We start from the raw sequence: 16,510 nt of genomic DNA, 5'->3' as shown, positions 1-16,510 counted from the left end.
CTGCCCTCCCTCTTTCTTATTTCTTAAGCTTCAGAATGGATATTCATCATAGTTTAGGGGGAGGTTTGCTGTAATGCTCAACACCGGATTGTATGGGATGGAAAGAGGGAAGACTATACTATGCCCAGCAGAAACAAAGGGAATGATTTAGCAAGTTAAAGAGACTGAAGTCTTGTTTGTTTTTGTAATATTAGCAGGAGGAAATAATCAAGGACGTGGTAACAGAATTTGGTATCATCCATGCTATCATCACCGCGGGTCCAAACACCAGGGGCCTCTGATCGCAGCCTACTCTGCTGACCAATCATGCGGGCTCACCACCTGGAGTCTGCCACCTGAGCTTTGTTTGTATTTTGCCAATTGTAATATGATAGCAATTAAACTGAAAACAAAAAAATAGGAATTCGCTTGCTTCCCTCAGCCATGTATACCACCCAATTTCTAATTTGTTTATCTCGTTATTTATTTTCTCAGGTAGACATCCATCACCCCCTTCCCTGGACACCAAGGGCATGCCTCCCGAACGCAGACCAAGAGCCCATTAAGCTGCATTGCCTCCACCCTCCTTCTGTGGTTTCTCAAAATATCAACTAAAGCACCAACATTTAATTACTGATCTGTCTTAGTTGTTTTTCTATTGCTTCGAGGAGACACCATATTGGAGGCCTAGAATTCAGAGGGTGAGCCCAAGACCATTGTGGTGGGGAGCATGGCTGCAGGTAGGCATGGTGCAGGAGCAGTAGCTGAGAGCTTACATCCTGATTCACAAGCAGGAGACAGGGAGTGATACATTGGGGATGGGCTTTGGAAGCCTTAGTGTCCACGCCCAGGGGCACCACCTCCAACAAGACCACAACTCCTAATCCTTCCGCAAAGAGCTCCACCAACCGGGGAACAAGGATTCCAACATCTGAGCCCATGGTGGCTGTTCTCATTCAAACCACCACACAGTCTATCTCCACATTTTTCTTATCTCCAAATCCTAACACACAACTGCCTGCATTTAGATTCTACCTGTTCTATGTTTTACGCCCTATGAACTTATACGTGCACCCTCTATTCCTTTATTTGCTCTTTACCCTTCTTTCTTTCCTTTTTTATTGTATTTGAATATTCAAATTATGCCCCTTCTCTTCATCTTCACGGAGAAAACACTGTACATGCTTTTTTTTTTAAAAAAAAAAATTACAAGTTTTCCCTTGGGATCTCCAAAGCTTCAAGATTTTTGACTTCTAATATGTTTAATAGGAAGAAATCCTATTGAATCAAGACGAAAGAAAATTATGAGTTATCAAACCAAGACATAGTAGTAACTAATAAAATTGAAATATATACTTTGAATAGAAAGTAAAGGAAGACTATATTAAAGCTGTACTCTTATGTCTTTAGGAATTGTGTCCCTATTTTAATATGCACCACATTTTAATACACTGATTTACAATCAAAGGAAATTACAATAGAAAAGACCACAGCTAGAAATAAAAGTTCATATTGAGTCTTTATCACTAGCTTCCATCGTTGCACTATAGAAGTAAAGATAATGCATGTAGAGTTTAAAGCAAAATCTGGCACAAACGGTGATCATCAGAATACTGTCACCTACCTGCCTAAGGGGGTTACTTTGATAAATAGCCTCACAGAATTTTGCAAACTGCACGAAATCAGGCCCTAAATAAAATGCTTAAGATTTCCACTAATTGTCTACCTTGTCCAAGACAAAAAGTCTTTAAATTCATCAATTTTAAGCGATATTTTTCCTTAGCATCGATCATCAGCTAGCAGGCAGGCCTTTGGTAAAGACCTTCTATTATTAAGGGACCAGATAAGGGTTAACAAATAGAGAAGGCTCCCTAGGAGTAAAATGTTTCCTTTTTCCTTCAACGAGGGAGAACATCCTCAGACGCAGAAAAAACATCTGTGTATCTAACTACCAAATGGCCTGGGTCACCCAAAACTGCTCCTTGGTCACTGGATGGAGAAGCTCAAAGCTGGTGGCGGCTGCTTCATTTTTTTCCTTTGCTACTTCCCCTGAGATCTGCACCCTCCTGGCCAGAGTGGCCACTGCACATTGTTCCTTGTGTTGAATGCCTGTTTTGCATATTTCTTCTGTCTGGGTTCAGGACACAAGTTACAGAAAGACAGAAAGAAACTGCTAGGCAGTTTTGGCACTGAGAATTCTGCACAGATACAGGCTTCAGGTGCAGCTACAACTACGAGACGCCCACTTGAGGCCAGGAAACAGAGAGGCTGCCTGTGGTGTGCCGCAGCTTGTGTCTAGCTGGGCACCTGGTCGGCTCTCAGATGTTTGCTGAATGTCTGTCCACCCAATACACCCTGTTTTGGGTCAATCCTATCTCAACCTAGGAAACAACTGAGCTGTTTTTGTTCTGAATCTGAGTATCAGTTCACAAATACAAAATTTAACATGCTCATGGGTTTGCAAGAAAGAAGAATATATACCAGTTTAAATGACCTCCCCCCACCCCCCAACTGTTCTTTTAACGCATATGCTGTGACGTTTACAATTTGGACTTCTCGCAGCGTGTCCCATTGCAGTGGAGAAGGGCAAGAGACTTATTTCGAGTCTCCTGGTAAGAATACTTCGAGGTGGAGGGCAGGGACTCACTTTTCAGCACTCGGGTTTCACGAAGGCTATCAGAACCGGGTCCCAGCAACTCCGGACCTCTTTCTCTCTTGTCTTCCTGGGGTACTGCCTTCTCTACCCCTATCCCACCACCAGGTCCACAGAAAGCCTGCAGGATGACGGATATTCGGGGGTAGGGGTCGTAAGGGCTCTGAACCTTCCGCCCCTTGCAAACTGCGCGCTCCGGGGACACCAGGCACACCCGCCTGGCCCAGGCGGTGGCGGCGGCGCGCGCACGCGCACTCCGCGGCCCCGCGGCCGCTCCTCGACATTCCATTCCACGTGTTGCTTTGGAGGCGCCACAGGTTCCTCACCTGCGCGGGCTGCGGGGGGTCGGCGGTGGGGCTGGGGGGCCCGCGCGGGCTGGCGGACCTGGGCTGGGCGAGCGCTCCCCGGGCGCCCCGAGCGGCCCCGCGCTAACTCCGCCTCTCGCCTCCCGCGGCTCCGCTCGCCCGCCCCGCGTCCTGGCCGCGGCAAACACTCGGGCGCCGAACTCGACGTGTCCGGAAAGCCCGGGCCACTTTCCCTTTCGTTCTGCGGCCGCCGCGCACGGACTCAAGCTCCCGCGGACCCGCGGGGACAGCTGCGCTCGGCGAGGAGCCCAGGAGCCCCAGCCAGCACCATGCTCGACCCGTCTTCCAGCGAGGAGGAGTCGGACGAGGGGCTGGAGGAGGAGAGCCGCGAGGTGCTGGTGGCGCCGGGTGGCTCCCAGCGAGCACCGCCGGCCACGGCTCGGGAAGGGCGGCGGGACGCTCCGGGGCGCTCCGGAGGTGGCGGCGGCGGCGGAGCTGCTAGACCCGTGAGCCCGAGTCCCTCGGTGCTCAGCGAGGGGCGAGATGAGCCCGAGCGGCAGCTGGACGAGGAGCAGGAGCGGCGCATCCGCCTGCAGCTGTACGTCTTCGTGGTGAGGTGCATCGCGTACCCATTCAATGCCAAGCAGCCCACCGACATGGCCCGGAGGCAGCAGAAGGTGAGTGGCGGGACAGGGAGCCTCCTGCGGCTACTTCTCCCCTCAGGGATTTTTCTTAGGAGAGCTCTCGGGCACCTGCAGCCACCCTTCTGCGAGGGGCCGGGACACTATTTTAGGCAGTCTTTGAGGGGTGTCTAGGGCAGGAGGGAGCGCTTTGGTCTTTAACCTCGGTGGGAGCTGGTCAGAACTGGCCTGAACTGGCAGGGACTGACAGGGGCTATCAGCTTCACCTCACCATCCGCAAGACGTGGACGGAACAGCTGACCGCACCTTGCAGGCCCTGCAGTAATTGCACCTGGGCAGGTTAGGTTGGGACAGGGTTAGATGCAACTCCCAACAACTTTAATTTGGGTTGCTGTGGGGGTGCATGGAGCAGGGTTTTGCCTGGAGCATGTAGCTAGGTGAAGCAGATGGAGCATGGACACTTTCCCATTACAGAGAAATCTCCTCGCAGGCGAAGGACTATACATGTTCTTTGGTGAATTAAAAGCAAAGTTACATTGCTCCGTTTCCTGTGCTGCCAAACAAGCAGGGCGTAGCATTCAAACATCGTGGAAGGTAGTCACCCAGAATGACTGTGGGTAAGTAATTCCAGACCATGGCAGGTGTAATGAAGTCCACCAGTGATGCTATCTGGACTAGAGCAAATGCTTAGCCAATGGCTCTTTCCCCCACACTTAAAGAAGTTCTATCAGATGAAATGGCTACCTTGATTAGTTTGAAAACAGGACCCTAGGAGTCTGACGTTCTGTACCATACACAAAGGGACTGAAATCGTCTTCATTGGCCAAATGTGTGCATTAGAAACTGTCTCGGAAACCTTTTAATGGAATGCTGAACTTGGAAGGTTCTGAAGAATCTGTAAGCGTCCCCTTAGCTTGTGACATTCATGGGGACCCAGCGACCCCAGAGCTTGCAGAAAGCATACCTACATGTACAGTCCTTTTTTGTTTTTCTGAAATAGTAACTTCAGCACGGGAACCTTTTCTTTCAGAACCTTTTGAATTGACTTTTAAAATAAAACCGTAGTCCAGAGAAAGTAGTGTCCTATGACGTCCCACTCACCCGTGCCTCTGACCGCAACCCTCCTGTCCACATTTATCCAAACTTTGTTTTTATATTATTATTATTATTATTATTATTATTATTATTATTATTATTATTATTATTATTGGAGTCTGCCTGACATGTTAAAAGCTGTGCATAGTTACTGGGTGCAACTCACTGAGTTCGAGGCTAGGTGGAGAACTATGAATTTGCCTGAGGTTAACGATACTGTATTACATATTTAAAAAGCATTCTTCCTAACTTTGAAAAATCAGAAGCAGGTGAGCTATACTGAAACTATGATCTCCTTGAGTACCTTTGCCGCATTCTTTTACTGTTGAAGGCTAATCCCAGCAGCCCTTCAGGTAGCCCAACACTCTAGGGAGTTCACAGAACGTCGGATTGATAGAGACCTAACCAGTTCTAGGCCATCTCCTCATGCATTGGAGAGAAGTAGGTCAGAGGATCATTTTCTAGCACCAAGCCACTGGGCATGATGAAAGCTGCCATTCCCCAGCGGAAGGGTGAATGCCCTGCAGCGTGGCAAGCCTGCTGCTCCGCTCCTACATGAGGCCGTAGATCCTCATGTGCTGCTTGGGTTGAGTCTGTATTACCTGTGTAGGTCCTGCAAGTGCCAATCTCCGTAGTCCTCTTAAACTAAGCATGGGTTTTCTCCGTTGTGGTAGGAGTCCATACAGGGTACATGAGCATCATCCAGTGTCTAGTTTCACCTTTCACATTCCATTTAGCTTAGCTTTAGTGTGCTCATATGTACAAATTATTATCTGGTAAAAATGAAGAGGCCATCTGTATTTGGAGTGGTTTCCTTTAGACTCCTAATGAGGAAAGTCATTTACCAACTGGCTCGTTTCTACTGTGGATACTTGTTGCAGTTTGTTAAGGAAGGGACTCTCCCTTGTTTGGTCAAATAATGCAGCTCTCCTGGCTCTTCCTGTTTGAACAGAATGTTTCTCTAGCAGTTATTTGAATTGGCAGACAGGTGTACTCACAATGCTACTGAGGAAACTGTTGATGTAATGTCACTCAGTCATTACTAAAATAAACACAGTTTCACGAAAGGAGAAAAGCGCTGCATACATTCTATGCAAAATATTTGGAATGCTTAGACTTTTTCTTTTTAAATATTGAGAACCTCAAGCATAATCAGATGAACTTTAGTATTTATATTTTAATGGGGAAGTCCTAAACGTTTACCTTATTCAGAAGCTCCTCCACCTTCCTTCCTTCCTTCCTTCCTTCCTTCCTTCCTTCCTTCCTTCCTTCCTTCCTTCCTTTCTTTCTTTTTAAGACATGCTGATTGCTAAAGGGAGCTGGAGCAATTCTTGGCAGTCAGGTTTCCTCCTAGGAAAAATAAAATGGGAATTTAACTGTGTTCATGTGAATTTGATGCACAAGCCAACAATTAATGCCAAAGCTTACTTTAAGTCTTGAATTATACAGTTGGGTTTTTATAAAAGAAGTAACATGAAGATTGCACAGTCACTAATCCATTGTATACTTTCCTTCTTCATCTTTGTAGTCAGACAGGTAATAAAACGGTTTTTCCACTGCTCTCTCACTTCTCCCGACTTTGAGAACTGAGAGGAGCAGAAATTGAGGTCTGAAAGGGTCCTCATCCTGTGACTGAAGAAAATGAACTACAGAGATAAGAACCTTACCCCGGAGGCCACGACTTAGGTTTGCAGTCAAAGCCTCTCACTGGTAGGGCTATTTGGCTTTTAGCAACAGAGCTGAGCTACAGGGTTTGTTTGGTTCCCCCGTTTTTTCACTTGTCTAAAATGTCCCACAGAACTCGTAAGAGGCTGTGTCTGTGAGCTCTTTGAGAATGTTAAAGAGTAGTAAACTCCCTTCAGTGGAAATATGTGTGCTGTGGTTTTGACTAGCACACATCAACACAGAGGAGTAACAGCTGACGCTTTTCAGGAATGGCGGTGACTCTTGCGGCTTTTACAGAAAATCTTGGAGTAGATTTTGGTTTGTTTCTGCGACAGAGCACTGTCTCAGGTGGTCCCACTGCCTCAGCGGATATATGCATGGTTATATGCGTGACAGGCATGTGTGGTGACGAACAGCCACCATGAAATGGCTTCAGCAGTAAACACTGCTTGATACCACCACGTGTTTATTGACTTGATTGTATTTGTTCCGTTATAGAACTATCAATAATTACGACCATTGGGTAGTTCTAGATGGTTGAAGGAGAGATCAATGTTATAGCTAGAAAAAACAGTAAATAAAACAAACAAAGAATCTTCAAGCAAATCACACATATTTAATAAGGTCTGTCTTCACCTGTCATACATGTAAAAAATGTTGAGAACCTAGGGGAAAAAGTAACAAATGGGGTCCTTAGTGGTTACAAGTTGGGGAGTCTAAGACAAGCCCTTTGGCCACCATGGAAGGCTATTCACAGATGTGTTTCTGCTGTTAAGTCTGTATTCACAACTATTTACAGGGAACACTGTTTGAAGAGATGGTAGCTTGGATCAAGCAGGAACTGGAAGATTGTGCTCAGCCATTTCACGGTTATTTTTGTTTTTATTATTGGATATAACATGTTGAGAAAATGGCCCACTCTTGTTTTTAACTAGAAATAAGGAAAGGGGGATTTCAAAGATGAAAATGTTACCTGATAACTTTGCGCATGACTTCTATGCCTGTGTTCATCCATTGCTAATTGCATTGCCATTGAAATGATACACAGTGCATTTTATGAAATAAACCTTTTGTAAATCATTTCTTAGCATTTTGCATAGCCTTTGATAGTTCTAAGTTTGAGAAATTTATATTAAAAAGCTGCAGAAATTTCTTCGGTAGCACTGATTTGCAGGACTGTGTTGAGGAAATACAATATTGGATGAGGTTATTTGCCCATCTTTCATTTGAATTTTGTAGTTCAGAGAAAACATCCACAATCTGATAATCCATAAGCCTAAATGCTCAGAAATCTTAAACTTTTTTTTAGTGATTTATAAGTGGATTCTTTCATATCTTGCTTCATTTGATAAGTCATGGTTACAAACTAAAAAGGTTGTCAGCAATTACTTTTGGCCTATGTTTATAAGGCGAGCAGAAAACATGAATACATTTTGTGTTTACGCTTGAGTCCCATCCCCAAGATACGATGTAATATGTATGCAAATTTTTCAAAATCCCAAATCTGCAACCCTTTTAGCTCCATGCTCTTCAGATAGGCATATTCAACTTATTCAAAATGACCACTTTTATCTCTTTGGAAACAGGTGGCCTTTCTGTATTTATTTATTTTTGGTCTTCTGGTAACAGGCTCAGGGAAGCCAGCTTTGTTAGAAATAAATAATAGGTTTCCAAGTGCCGAGAGGGCATCTTTCTTTTGTGTGGCACCTTGTGGCCTGAGTGATGTGTTGCCTTACTTTTGAGGCTTGAGTTACAGTTGTGAACTGATACTGTATATAAGTATACTGTATACATAACATACACAGTGCATGGCATACGAAATCTAGTAAATGTTTGGTCTGCACAAGCCTCAGATTTAGTGTATGTCTCAAATAATTAGTAAGATCTAGAATGGAGGAAAGATACCATAAAAGGGAAGTATAAAGATCTTCTAGTTTTCTGCGGAACTCGTACCCTTCAACATGATTTGAGACCTGTAAGTGTCCTGAAGGAAGCTCTGAAAACAGAAATCTCTATTGACTTAGAACAACTGACTTCATAGAAACCTTCTCAGTGCCGTTGTCAAACCCGAGGGACAAGAAAGCAGTGACGAACCCTGGCAATCCGCCTTTCTCTTTTGCCTGTAGTTTCCAGTAGATCTGGTGCTATTCTAACAGAGCCCGAATCATTCATCCTTCGTGCTCCTTTGGTTGTAGTATGGTGTGGGGGCAAATACCAAAGGGATGGGTTACACTGTTTGATGCTTTTAATAATAGGGAATGCCTTGTCCTCTGGGGATCCAGTGGGAAACCACACATTAAGGAAAAACCTCAGGCGGGACTTGAAATGGTATCTCAGAGAAAAATGCCTATTGCTTTAGCTGATTCATCTAACCCTCCACAGGGTGTCCGGGTACCACAGCCGCAGCGCTTAATTTGCTAGAATGAGTTGTGCTAATGAGAACTCAAATGGATTAAGTGGTATTGGAGCCCCTCTCTTTCAAAAATGTAATCATCCTTTATTTGGATGTTTGAAGACTGCTTGTAAAGTGAAATAAAGTATTGGGATTGTGTTTTACCTCTTCGGTCTCCTTTTTCTTTTAAGAGTTTCGTGTGTTTGTTGTACTCTCAGAAAATAAGCAGCCAAGTCTCACTATAAGGTCATTGAAGTATTTCCAAAGAAAATGGAGAAAACTGGGCCCTCTGGATAGGTCAGCAGGTAAAGATACCTGTCAGTGAGCCTGACGGTCTGAGTTAACTCCCTGGGACCCACATGGAGAAGTGATCCTTGCATCTCTACACATGTAACTTGACATGTGTGCACACGTGTGTGCGTGTCCCCATTCCAATCCAAACTAAGTAAATAAAAATGAACTTTAAAGACTGAGGAAGGTGACTCCCAGGTTACGAAATATGGAAAAGGGAATCACACTTTGGGGCAGCCCACTTGAATTCTTGTACATATTTTTTTTATGAAGTTCCAATCGATTGAGACTTTTCCCCCAGTGGGATCTATTAAGATATTGTACTCACATGGTATTGTCATCATCAGGGAGAACCTCATGATTGCAAGTCCTAGGTGCATTGGTGGCAAGGTGATGCATTCTTTAGAGTGAAGACTAGTCAAGTATCAAATGGTGGAGTTGTCCAAAATAATTAACATTTTTCTTATAGCCCCTGCATATTGGTTAAAGATTTATTTATTATCTCCTTAAGGAATATCTATGATTCTCCTCTTTGACTGCATATTTCTAGTCACCTTGAGAGCTTTAAAAAAAATCCCATTATCCAGGTGATACTGCAGACTAATTAAATTAGTCTCAGAGATTGGGCAGGTAGTCTTTAGGCTTCCCTGGTGAATTCAGTGTGCAGCCAAGGTTGAGAACTACTGTCCTAAAGAGAGCTACAGAAAAAATGGTTTATTTTCACTTAGTCAAGGTGAAAGTATTTGTAATTAATCAGAATACTGTATGGAAGTGGGTATTCTGTTGGAGTGGGAGGTCCTTCTGTCTATGTGTTGCTTTTATTGTTTAATGAATAAAGAAACTGGCTTGGCCTATAGCAAGGTAGAAGGAAGGCAGAGTCAAAGAGAAGCCATGGAGCCACAGCCAGAGTCAGACATGCTGAAACTTTGCCGGTAAGCCACTGCCACATGGCGATACACAGATTAATGGAGATGGGTTAAATTAACATGTAAGAGTTAGCCAATAAGAAACTAGAGCAAATGGGCCAAGCAGTGATTTAAATAATACAGTGATTATTTTGGGGCTGAGTAGCCAGGAACCAACAAGCAGCTCACTCTCTCCTCCTACATTCTTTACTAAGTAAAAAGCAACACCAACAAAAAGGGCATCTAAATAATATGGAATTCTTTGAGTTAGTACAATGGGAAAGACGGTACAGTAATTTAGACTTTTGAAGTCTTTAAATAGGTTTTATTATGGTTGATAAATTGTATTAGCAGCTACAATTTATTACAGAACTATAAAGAGATCACTAACAACAACATAAAATGAATAATGGAAACAGAGTTGTGAAGTAAGCTTAATTGTTATTTTTCTTTCCCAGTGACATTGAGAAGAAAATTGTCATGAAATCTCAGTGGTGGAGTTGATGTCAAGTGATGCCTAAAAGAGTAAACTTCACAGAAGTCTTCTGTAAAACAGTGTAGTGCGTTTCAGTCATGCATATATGTTTCTCAAAACAATTGTACCTTACCTGACTCAAGTGAGTCATATCAACAACCTTCATAGCACGATAACCCTAGGTTGAAGTAGTGGCTTTACACACCTTGGTGGTAACCAACAGCTCTCTAATTGGACTTAAGACCTGCTCAAAAAGAGGGTGATCATGCCTCCTGCCGGAAACTTGGCTAACTACCCAGTGAAGTCATGGCTATTGGAATAGAACCTACTACCACTAATTTAGTAAAGCAGAATTAGGTCTGAACAACAGTCTCTCAGCATTTGTCTTTATACCCACAGATAAGTGTTGTCCTCACCCCTCATCAAGGAATCTTCTCTTTGCATCAGGTAGAGACCACTACAGAAAACCACAGCCAATCAAAATGCATGGTCGAGGGCCTAGTCCCAATGGATACATTTACAAAACACTCCCATACCTAAGGCTCAGGGAACATTGTGGAAGAGGGGCAGGAAGCCTTTAAGAGCCAAATAACCAGGTAGTTTGCTGTAAGATTGTCTCCTAGTAATATCAGAAGCTACACCCAACAGGTAAAGACACTTGCTACATAAAATCTCACCAACATGACTGCCTAAAAATGAGCTAAACCAGAACAGTACCAGTGCACGTGCCAAAGTGGATGTTAAAAAGTCCAAGAGCTCTTACCTTTAGATAACAGGAAAGCCGAGGGCAGAGGCTCATCAATTGGTTGTCTAGAGCCAAGTGGCCAGTCCTGGAAACATACATACAAGTAACATTATGTGGACTGATCAGGTTATATTGAGGAACATGTATGTATATACGTTATATATGCGTTAAATAACAATTAGTAAAAAAGAGGCCATGCATTTGAAGGAGAGCAGGAGGTGTATATGGGGACCTTTTGAGAAAGGAAAGGAAAGGAGAGAGATTGTAATTTACGTTAGAATCTCAAAAATAAAAATAATGAAATAAAATTTGCCTGTCTTCTATACTCAGAAAAGTATATTATAGAAGATATTCTCAAGTGATTCTTATGAAATAAAATCATTAGAAACATTTAGAGAAAGATTTAAGAGTGAATTCATGTTTTCCTACCATATCCTAGCTTCTGACTTTCTAGGTAGACATTAATCAGAAGCCCCTGTTTTTCCTTGAATGTAGTAGTTGGGTAACCATTGATTTGCATTTGGAAAACTTATGCTGTAAACATCATGGGGGCTGAAGTTACAGCTCTGGGTGAACCTGTTGCTTTGCATGCATAAGGCTGTAGGTTCAATTCCCAGCAGAGATGAGGGGGGAGAGACAACATCAACACACAACAAAAGAAGCCAAAAAAAAAAAAATCACAAATGTCTACTTTGGTTATGTAAATGTTATGGTAAAGCTTTGTAAACTCTTTGGTTTAAATATGCTTTCATTATGTAACCTTCAAGTTGGTGATGAGTTTCTACAAAGGAAATATTACTGGGGCAAAAGGTCTAAATGACTTAAAGGCTATTTAGGCTAATCATATCATCATAATTCTGCGAAGAAATTTAATTTGGTCTTTTCTGATTACATGTGGTGATGACTCCCCACCCCCTGTGGTCTAATACTCTTTCCTATCTTTTTTCTACTGAGTTTTGGTTTTGCCTACTATTAAGACATGCACTAGAGATGGCATTCCTCCATGTGGGATATTCCTATCATCTGCCTTTAACTTCATTTTTGGGTAGATTTGCATTGATATTTTCCTTAATGGCCCATTCCTCAGTCATGCTCAGTTACTCACTGAAATAAAAGTTGAAGGTAAGTTAGATTTCCCCCGCTTTTTTCCCTCCAGAAAACAGCTATGCTGTCTTTACAGCCTTAATTTTGATTAAGCCCTCCTTTGATCACTAAAACCTTAAGGACTAGTTAATCATACTAATTGTTTCATTAATTTTTCTTAAACCATTTATTCAGTTGTTACAATGTGAGTTTTACATTATCTAGTGCTCTGAGTACATTATAAAATATAAAATAAATGGAAATCCTTTCTTCATTTAATGATAAAAATATATATAATTTATGTATTTCTCTTTTCATGTTAATTATTTTAATATATTAATGTAGCTTTTCCTGTTCACAGAGCCAACTAATTTTGATGAAAAGTTGCTATGTATTTTAATTTCTGGTAGTGTTTTTACTTCTTTGTCAAAAGTTCCTTACCTTCCATGTTCCCCCCTTCCTTCCTGACTTTCTCCAGTTGCTATTCTCTGCATAAACACATCTCATCTCAGTGGGTCCTGGCTGCTTCATTTGCTCCTGTGATTAAATGAGATGCTGGGTGTAGCATATTTAGGGTATTGAAAGCTAGTATCTATTCCATTTGGAGTGCTGTCATTTTAAACTCAGTCTAATTAAGCCTTTTTGGGAACTATGCTTGCATTATATCCAGTCTTCTAGGAGCTCAGTCTACGCCATTTTCCTCAATCTTCATGTTTTTTTGTAATATTTTGAAATTTTGATTTTATGGAGGCCTCAAATTTATAATTATGGTGATATTTTGAGTGTCTTATACTTTGTTGTTATTATTGTAGCCTGTAATTCTCCATAATTTATTTATCTAATTATGGGGAAGTGGGGAGCTCTTTAATTTTTAATGCTCTAACTAGTCATATTGATTGTACATATTGACGGCTCACAGTTGATTCCTTTAATATTGATCTTTCTGGGTCTCTGTCTGGCAGGGCAAAATGGTGTTGATGGGGGTGTGCTTGCCGTGTGCAGTAGCTGGCCCTCGTCCGTTTTACATCTCATTGGCCAGAGTGCTAGGACTGGTTACCAGCCTACTCTCTGTGGCTCTGCTAGGGAGGGCTTCATGTAGTTTACCAGTGAGTGTACTGCTGGCTAAAATTTTAGGATAGATACCCTTTATTCTAAATATTTCATTTTTATTACATTAATAAGACAAAACATTCAAAATTGATTTTGAATGCTATAAAATTTCTTTTTTCTTATATATAGAGACTGTGGATTGCTTCTGTTTGGTTTATATGTGTCAGATTACATATTTTCCATGAAATCAAATCTTCAATTCCTAGGTAATTTCTACCTGTAGAGGATTTGATTTTGAGTTTGGTATACTTTTATTTTTTGTTTTTATACTTATGTTCTTAAGAGAAAGGTCTATCATTTTCTATTTTACAGTCATAAGTTTGGGAGAAATAGCGATGGGCAATGAGACACATTTCATTGTATGTGTGCTCTCAAGTAATGTCTTTTAGGGTGAAAATGCTCTAATAATTGCATTATCCACATCCAGAACCCACTGAAGATTTTTGTCTTTCTTTTTTCCTAATTAGATTTCTTCTCAGTTCCAGATTCAAATATGGTAATTGCCCATTTTTATCAAATTGGCCATTTCTAGAATTTCAAAGTGTGTTACCATAGAGTTGAACTTGTTTTTCACTTGCTTTCTTTCCTCTGCCTCCTTCTCTTCTTCTTCTGGCAGACTCTCAATACGTCACCACGGCTGATAGGAAACTTAGGTTTGTCTTGATCTCACAGAGATTGGCCTGCTTCTGCATCTGGTGCTGGGTTGCAAAGGTTATAGATGTGCACTGCCGGATGGGCTTTATTTATTATTTTTAAATTTTGTAACGGCGTAAATAAATGCAGGCAGGTTGTAAAGAATATATACAGCTTTAATGAAGAAATAAACTTACAGGACCAAGGTTCCCGCGGAGCACAGGAAGCAGAAGGGGCGCGCGGGCTCCCGCTTGCCCGATTTATAAGTAAACATTCGCCCGAGGCAAGCCCGCCCCCTAAGGGGCTGGCTTAACCCTACAAAATTTATTTTTATGGATATGGAAGTTTTGTCTGCTTAGGTCAGAAAAGGGCATTGGATTTACAGACTGCCTTGAGCTGCCCATGTGGGGTGCCGGGAATTGAATTTGTAAGAGCAGCCAGTGCTCTTAAACACCGCACCATCTCTCCGGTCCCACTGTTAAAAACCCATGTTTCCTCTTTGAAAATGCTAATTGAGTGGTGGAACTGTCTCCATTGGTAAAATGCTTGCCACACAAGCGTGAGGACCTGAATCATGATCCTTGGTATCCATGTCAAGACCGGATGTGGTAGGTGATGGCACCCACCCATAATTCCATTGCTTCGGAGGCAGAGTCAGGGAGATCAGTGGGATTTCTTGCCTCATTCTAGCCAAATTGCTCAGCTTAAGGTTTAATGAAAGACCCTCTCTCAAGAAATAAGTGGGGACACTGGAATTGGTTGTAGCCTCCACATGTAACTGTATATATGTATATACATATATATATATATATATACACACACACACACACACACACACACACACACACACACATTCATGAACTTGTACACAGCACATGCATACACAAAATGAAAATAAACATTGACGAAGGGGTTGAGAGTGACTAGACCTTTCACAGCCCAGTTGTGTTTGATTCAAAGACATAGCGTGTCAGATACTGATAATCAGCAACCCAAAGACAAGTCTGGGACGGTGACTCTGGACTCTAGTGGCAGGATGCAAAGCTTAAGGTCATATTTATTAAGAGTTACAGAGAAGTGAGTAGTTGAGGAAAAAAAGAGAATAAGAGAAATCTGGATAATGGAAGAGGTGCTGATAAAACAAATGCCTTTGAACTCCGTTGTCTAGAGTTTTCGTAGGGCCGTGGCAGAAACTGGACAAAAGCTAAGGGACTCTCTAGTGATACTGACTAATTCCTTGAGCTCTCAGTTTTGTAGCCATGGGAAGGCTGTGTACATGTCACCCTGTTTCCAATAGCTAGATGGTTGTGCCGGGCAGTTGAAGCTCTTCCTCTGTCCATCTCTTACTATTGCTTTGTTAGTTGTGGATCATAACTGTCTGCCAAGGGTTAATCTCTTGGTCAGTATTATTACCCTCCAGCCTTGCGGCTGTCCTGGGTTCTGTTCATTGAGCTTTCTTTGTTCTCAGATTTATGTGATTATCTTTGTCTTAACAGTTAACTCAGGCCCCTCCACCAAGATGTAGCTGCAGTGTTTCTCATATACCATATTTAGTTGTTTTTTTTTTGTTTGTTTGTTTTTTTTGTTTTGGGAGTTGTCTGAAGTGGTCTCCAGGGCAGGACATTCTTGGTGGAAGCCATCTTCATATACAGTGTAGTTTGTTACAATCAGAAGGTATTAGGATAAGAAGGGACCAAAGTACCTGGTGGGGAGAGGAAGCAACCTGCCTGCTACCCTCCAACTGTTCTCAGTCTAGTTCGTTATATAATGTAGAATTCTAAGTTCTCTTCTTTATCTTCATCAGCGTTACAGACCTTACCATGGTAACCTTTAATCTTCTTTTTAACTTTAGTATCTGTTCTCACAGTGATGTACTGAACAATTTACAGTTTTCGTTGTGAGTTCTTTCGCTTTGCTACCCACAGAGAGCTGGTTCTATCCATTCTGCAGTTTCTATTCTTTTTTCTCATAGTTCTGTTCTTGTTTTGTTTGTTGCTGTTTTTTGTTTTGATTTGTTTTTTTTTTTTTTTGGTAAGGACTGATCAAAGGTGAGATATGAAAGTATGATTTTTCTCCTGATTTTTTTTCTGCTTTGTTATAAGATAATGAAAACAAAGTTATACATTTACATCTTTGTTAGATATTTGTTCATTGCTATATCAAAATTCCTTAGTTAAAGTAAGCTTAAGAAAAAGCTTAACTTGGCTTGCAGTTTAAGAAATATATTGGTGGGGTGGCAGGACAGTTGGTAGGAAGAAGACATAGCAGTAAGGAGCATCAGATTGCTAGTCACATTGTGTCTACAGCAATGAAGGAGATTGGACAGGAAGTGGACCAGACTCTCAGACCTAAAGCCTGCCTCCAATGATGCTCTTCTACCACCAAGCCTGCCTCCAGTGATGATGCTAAAGCCTGCTGAAGCCTGCCTCCAGTGATGATGCTAAAGCCTGCCTCCAGTGATGATGCCGAAGCCTGCCTCCAGTGATGATGCCGAAGCCTGCCTCCAGTGATGATGCCGAAGCCTGCCTCCAGTGATGA

At 42.2% G+C, this 16,510-nt stretch overlaps 1 protein-coding gene across 7 annotated transcripts in view; it reads left to right on the top strand.

The window, feature by feature from the left end:
- The first annotated feature begins 3,079 nt into the window (after positions 1-3,079).
- Positions 3,080-16,510, top strand: part of Cadps2 (calcium dependent secretion activator 2) — a 520,741-nt gene continuing 507,310 nt past the window's right edge. For 3 of the 7 annotated variants that reach the window (XM_026788544.1, XM_026788545.1, XM_013353254.2), the window contains exon 1: positions 3,083-3,614. In XM_026788544.1, the coding sequence (XP_026644345.1) occupies positions 3,267-3,614 (348 nt within the window). In that variant the 5' untranslated portion in view covers positions 3,083-3,266. Of the gene's footprint in view, positions 3,615-16,510 lie in introns of all 7 variants that reach the window. The other 4 variants (XM_026788548.1, XM_026788546.1, XM_026788543.1 and 1 more) reach the window with 3 other exon arrangements.

The sequence above is a fragment of the Microtus ochrogaster genome, unplaced genomic scaffold (genome assembly GCF_000317375.1).
Source record: "Microtus ochrogaster isolate Prairie Vole_2 unplaced genomic scaffold, MicOch1.0 UNK4, whole genome shotgun sequence".
NCBI classification, from domain to species: domain Eukaryota; kingdom Metazoa; phylum Chordata; class Mammalia; order Rodentia; family Cricetidae; genus Microtus; species Microtus ochrogaster.
This window is presented reverse-complemented; position numbering and strand designations above follow the sequence as displayed.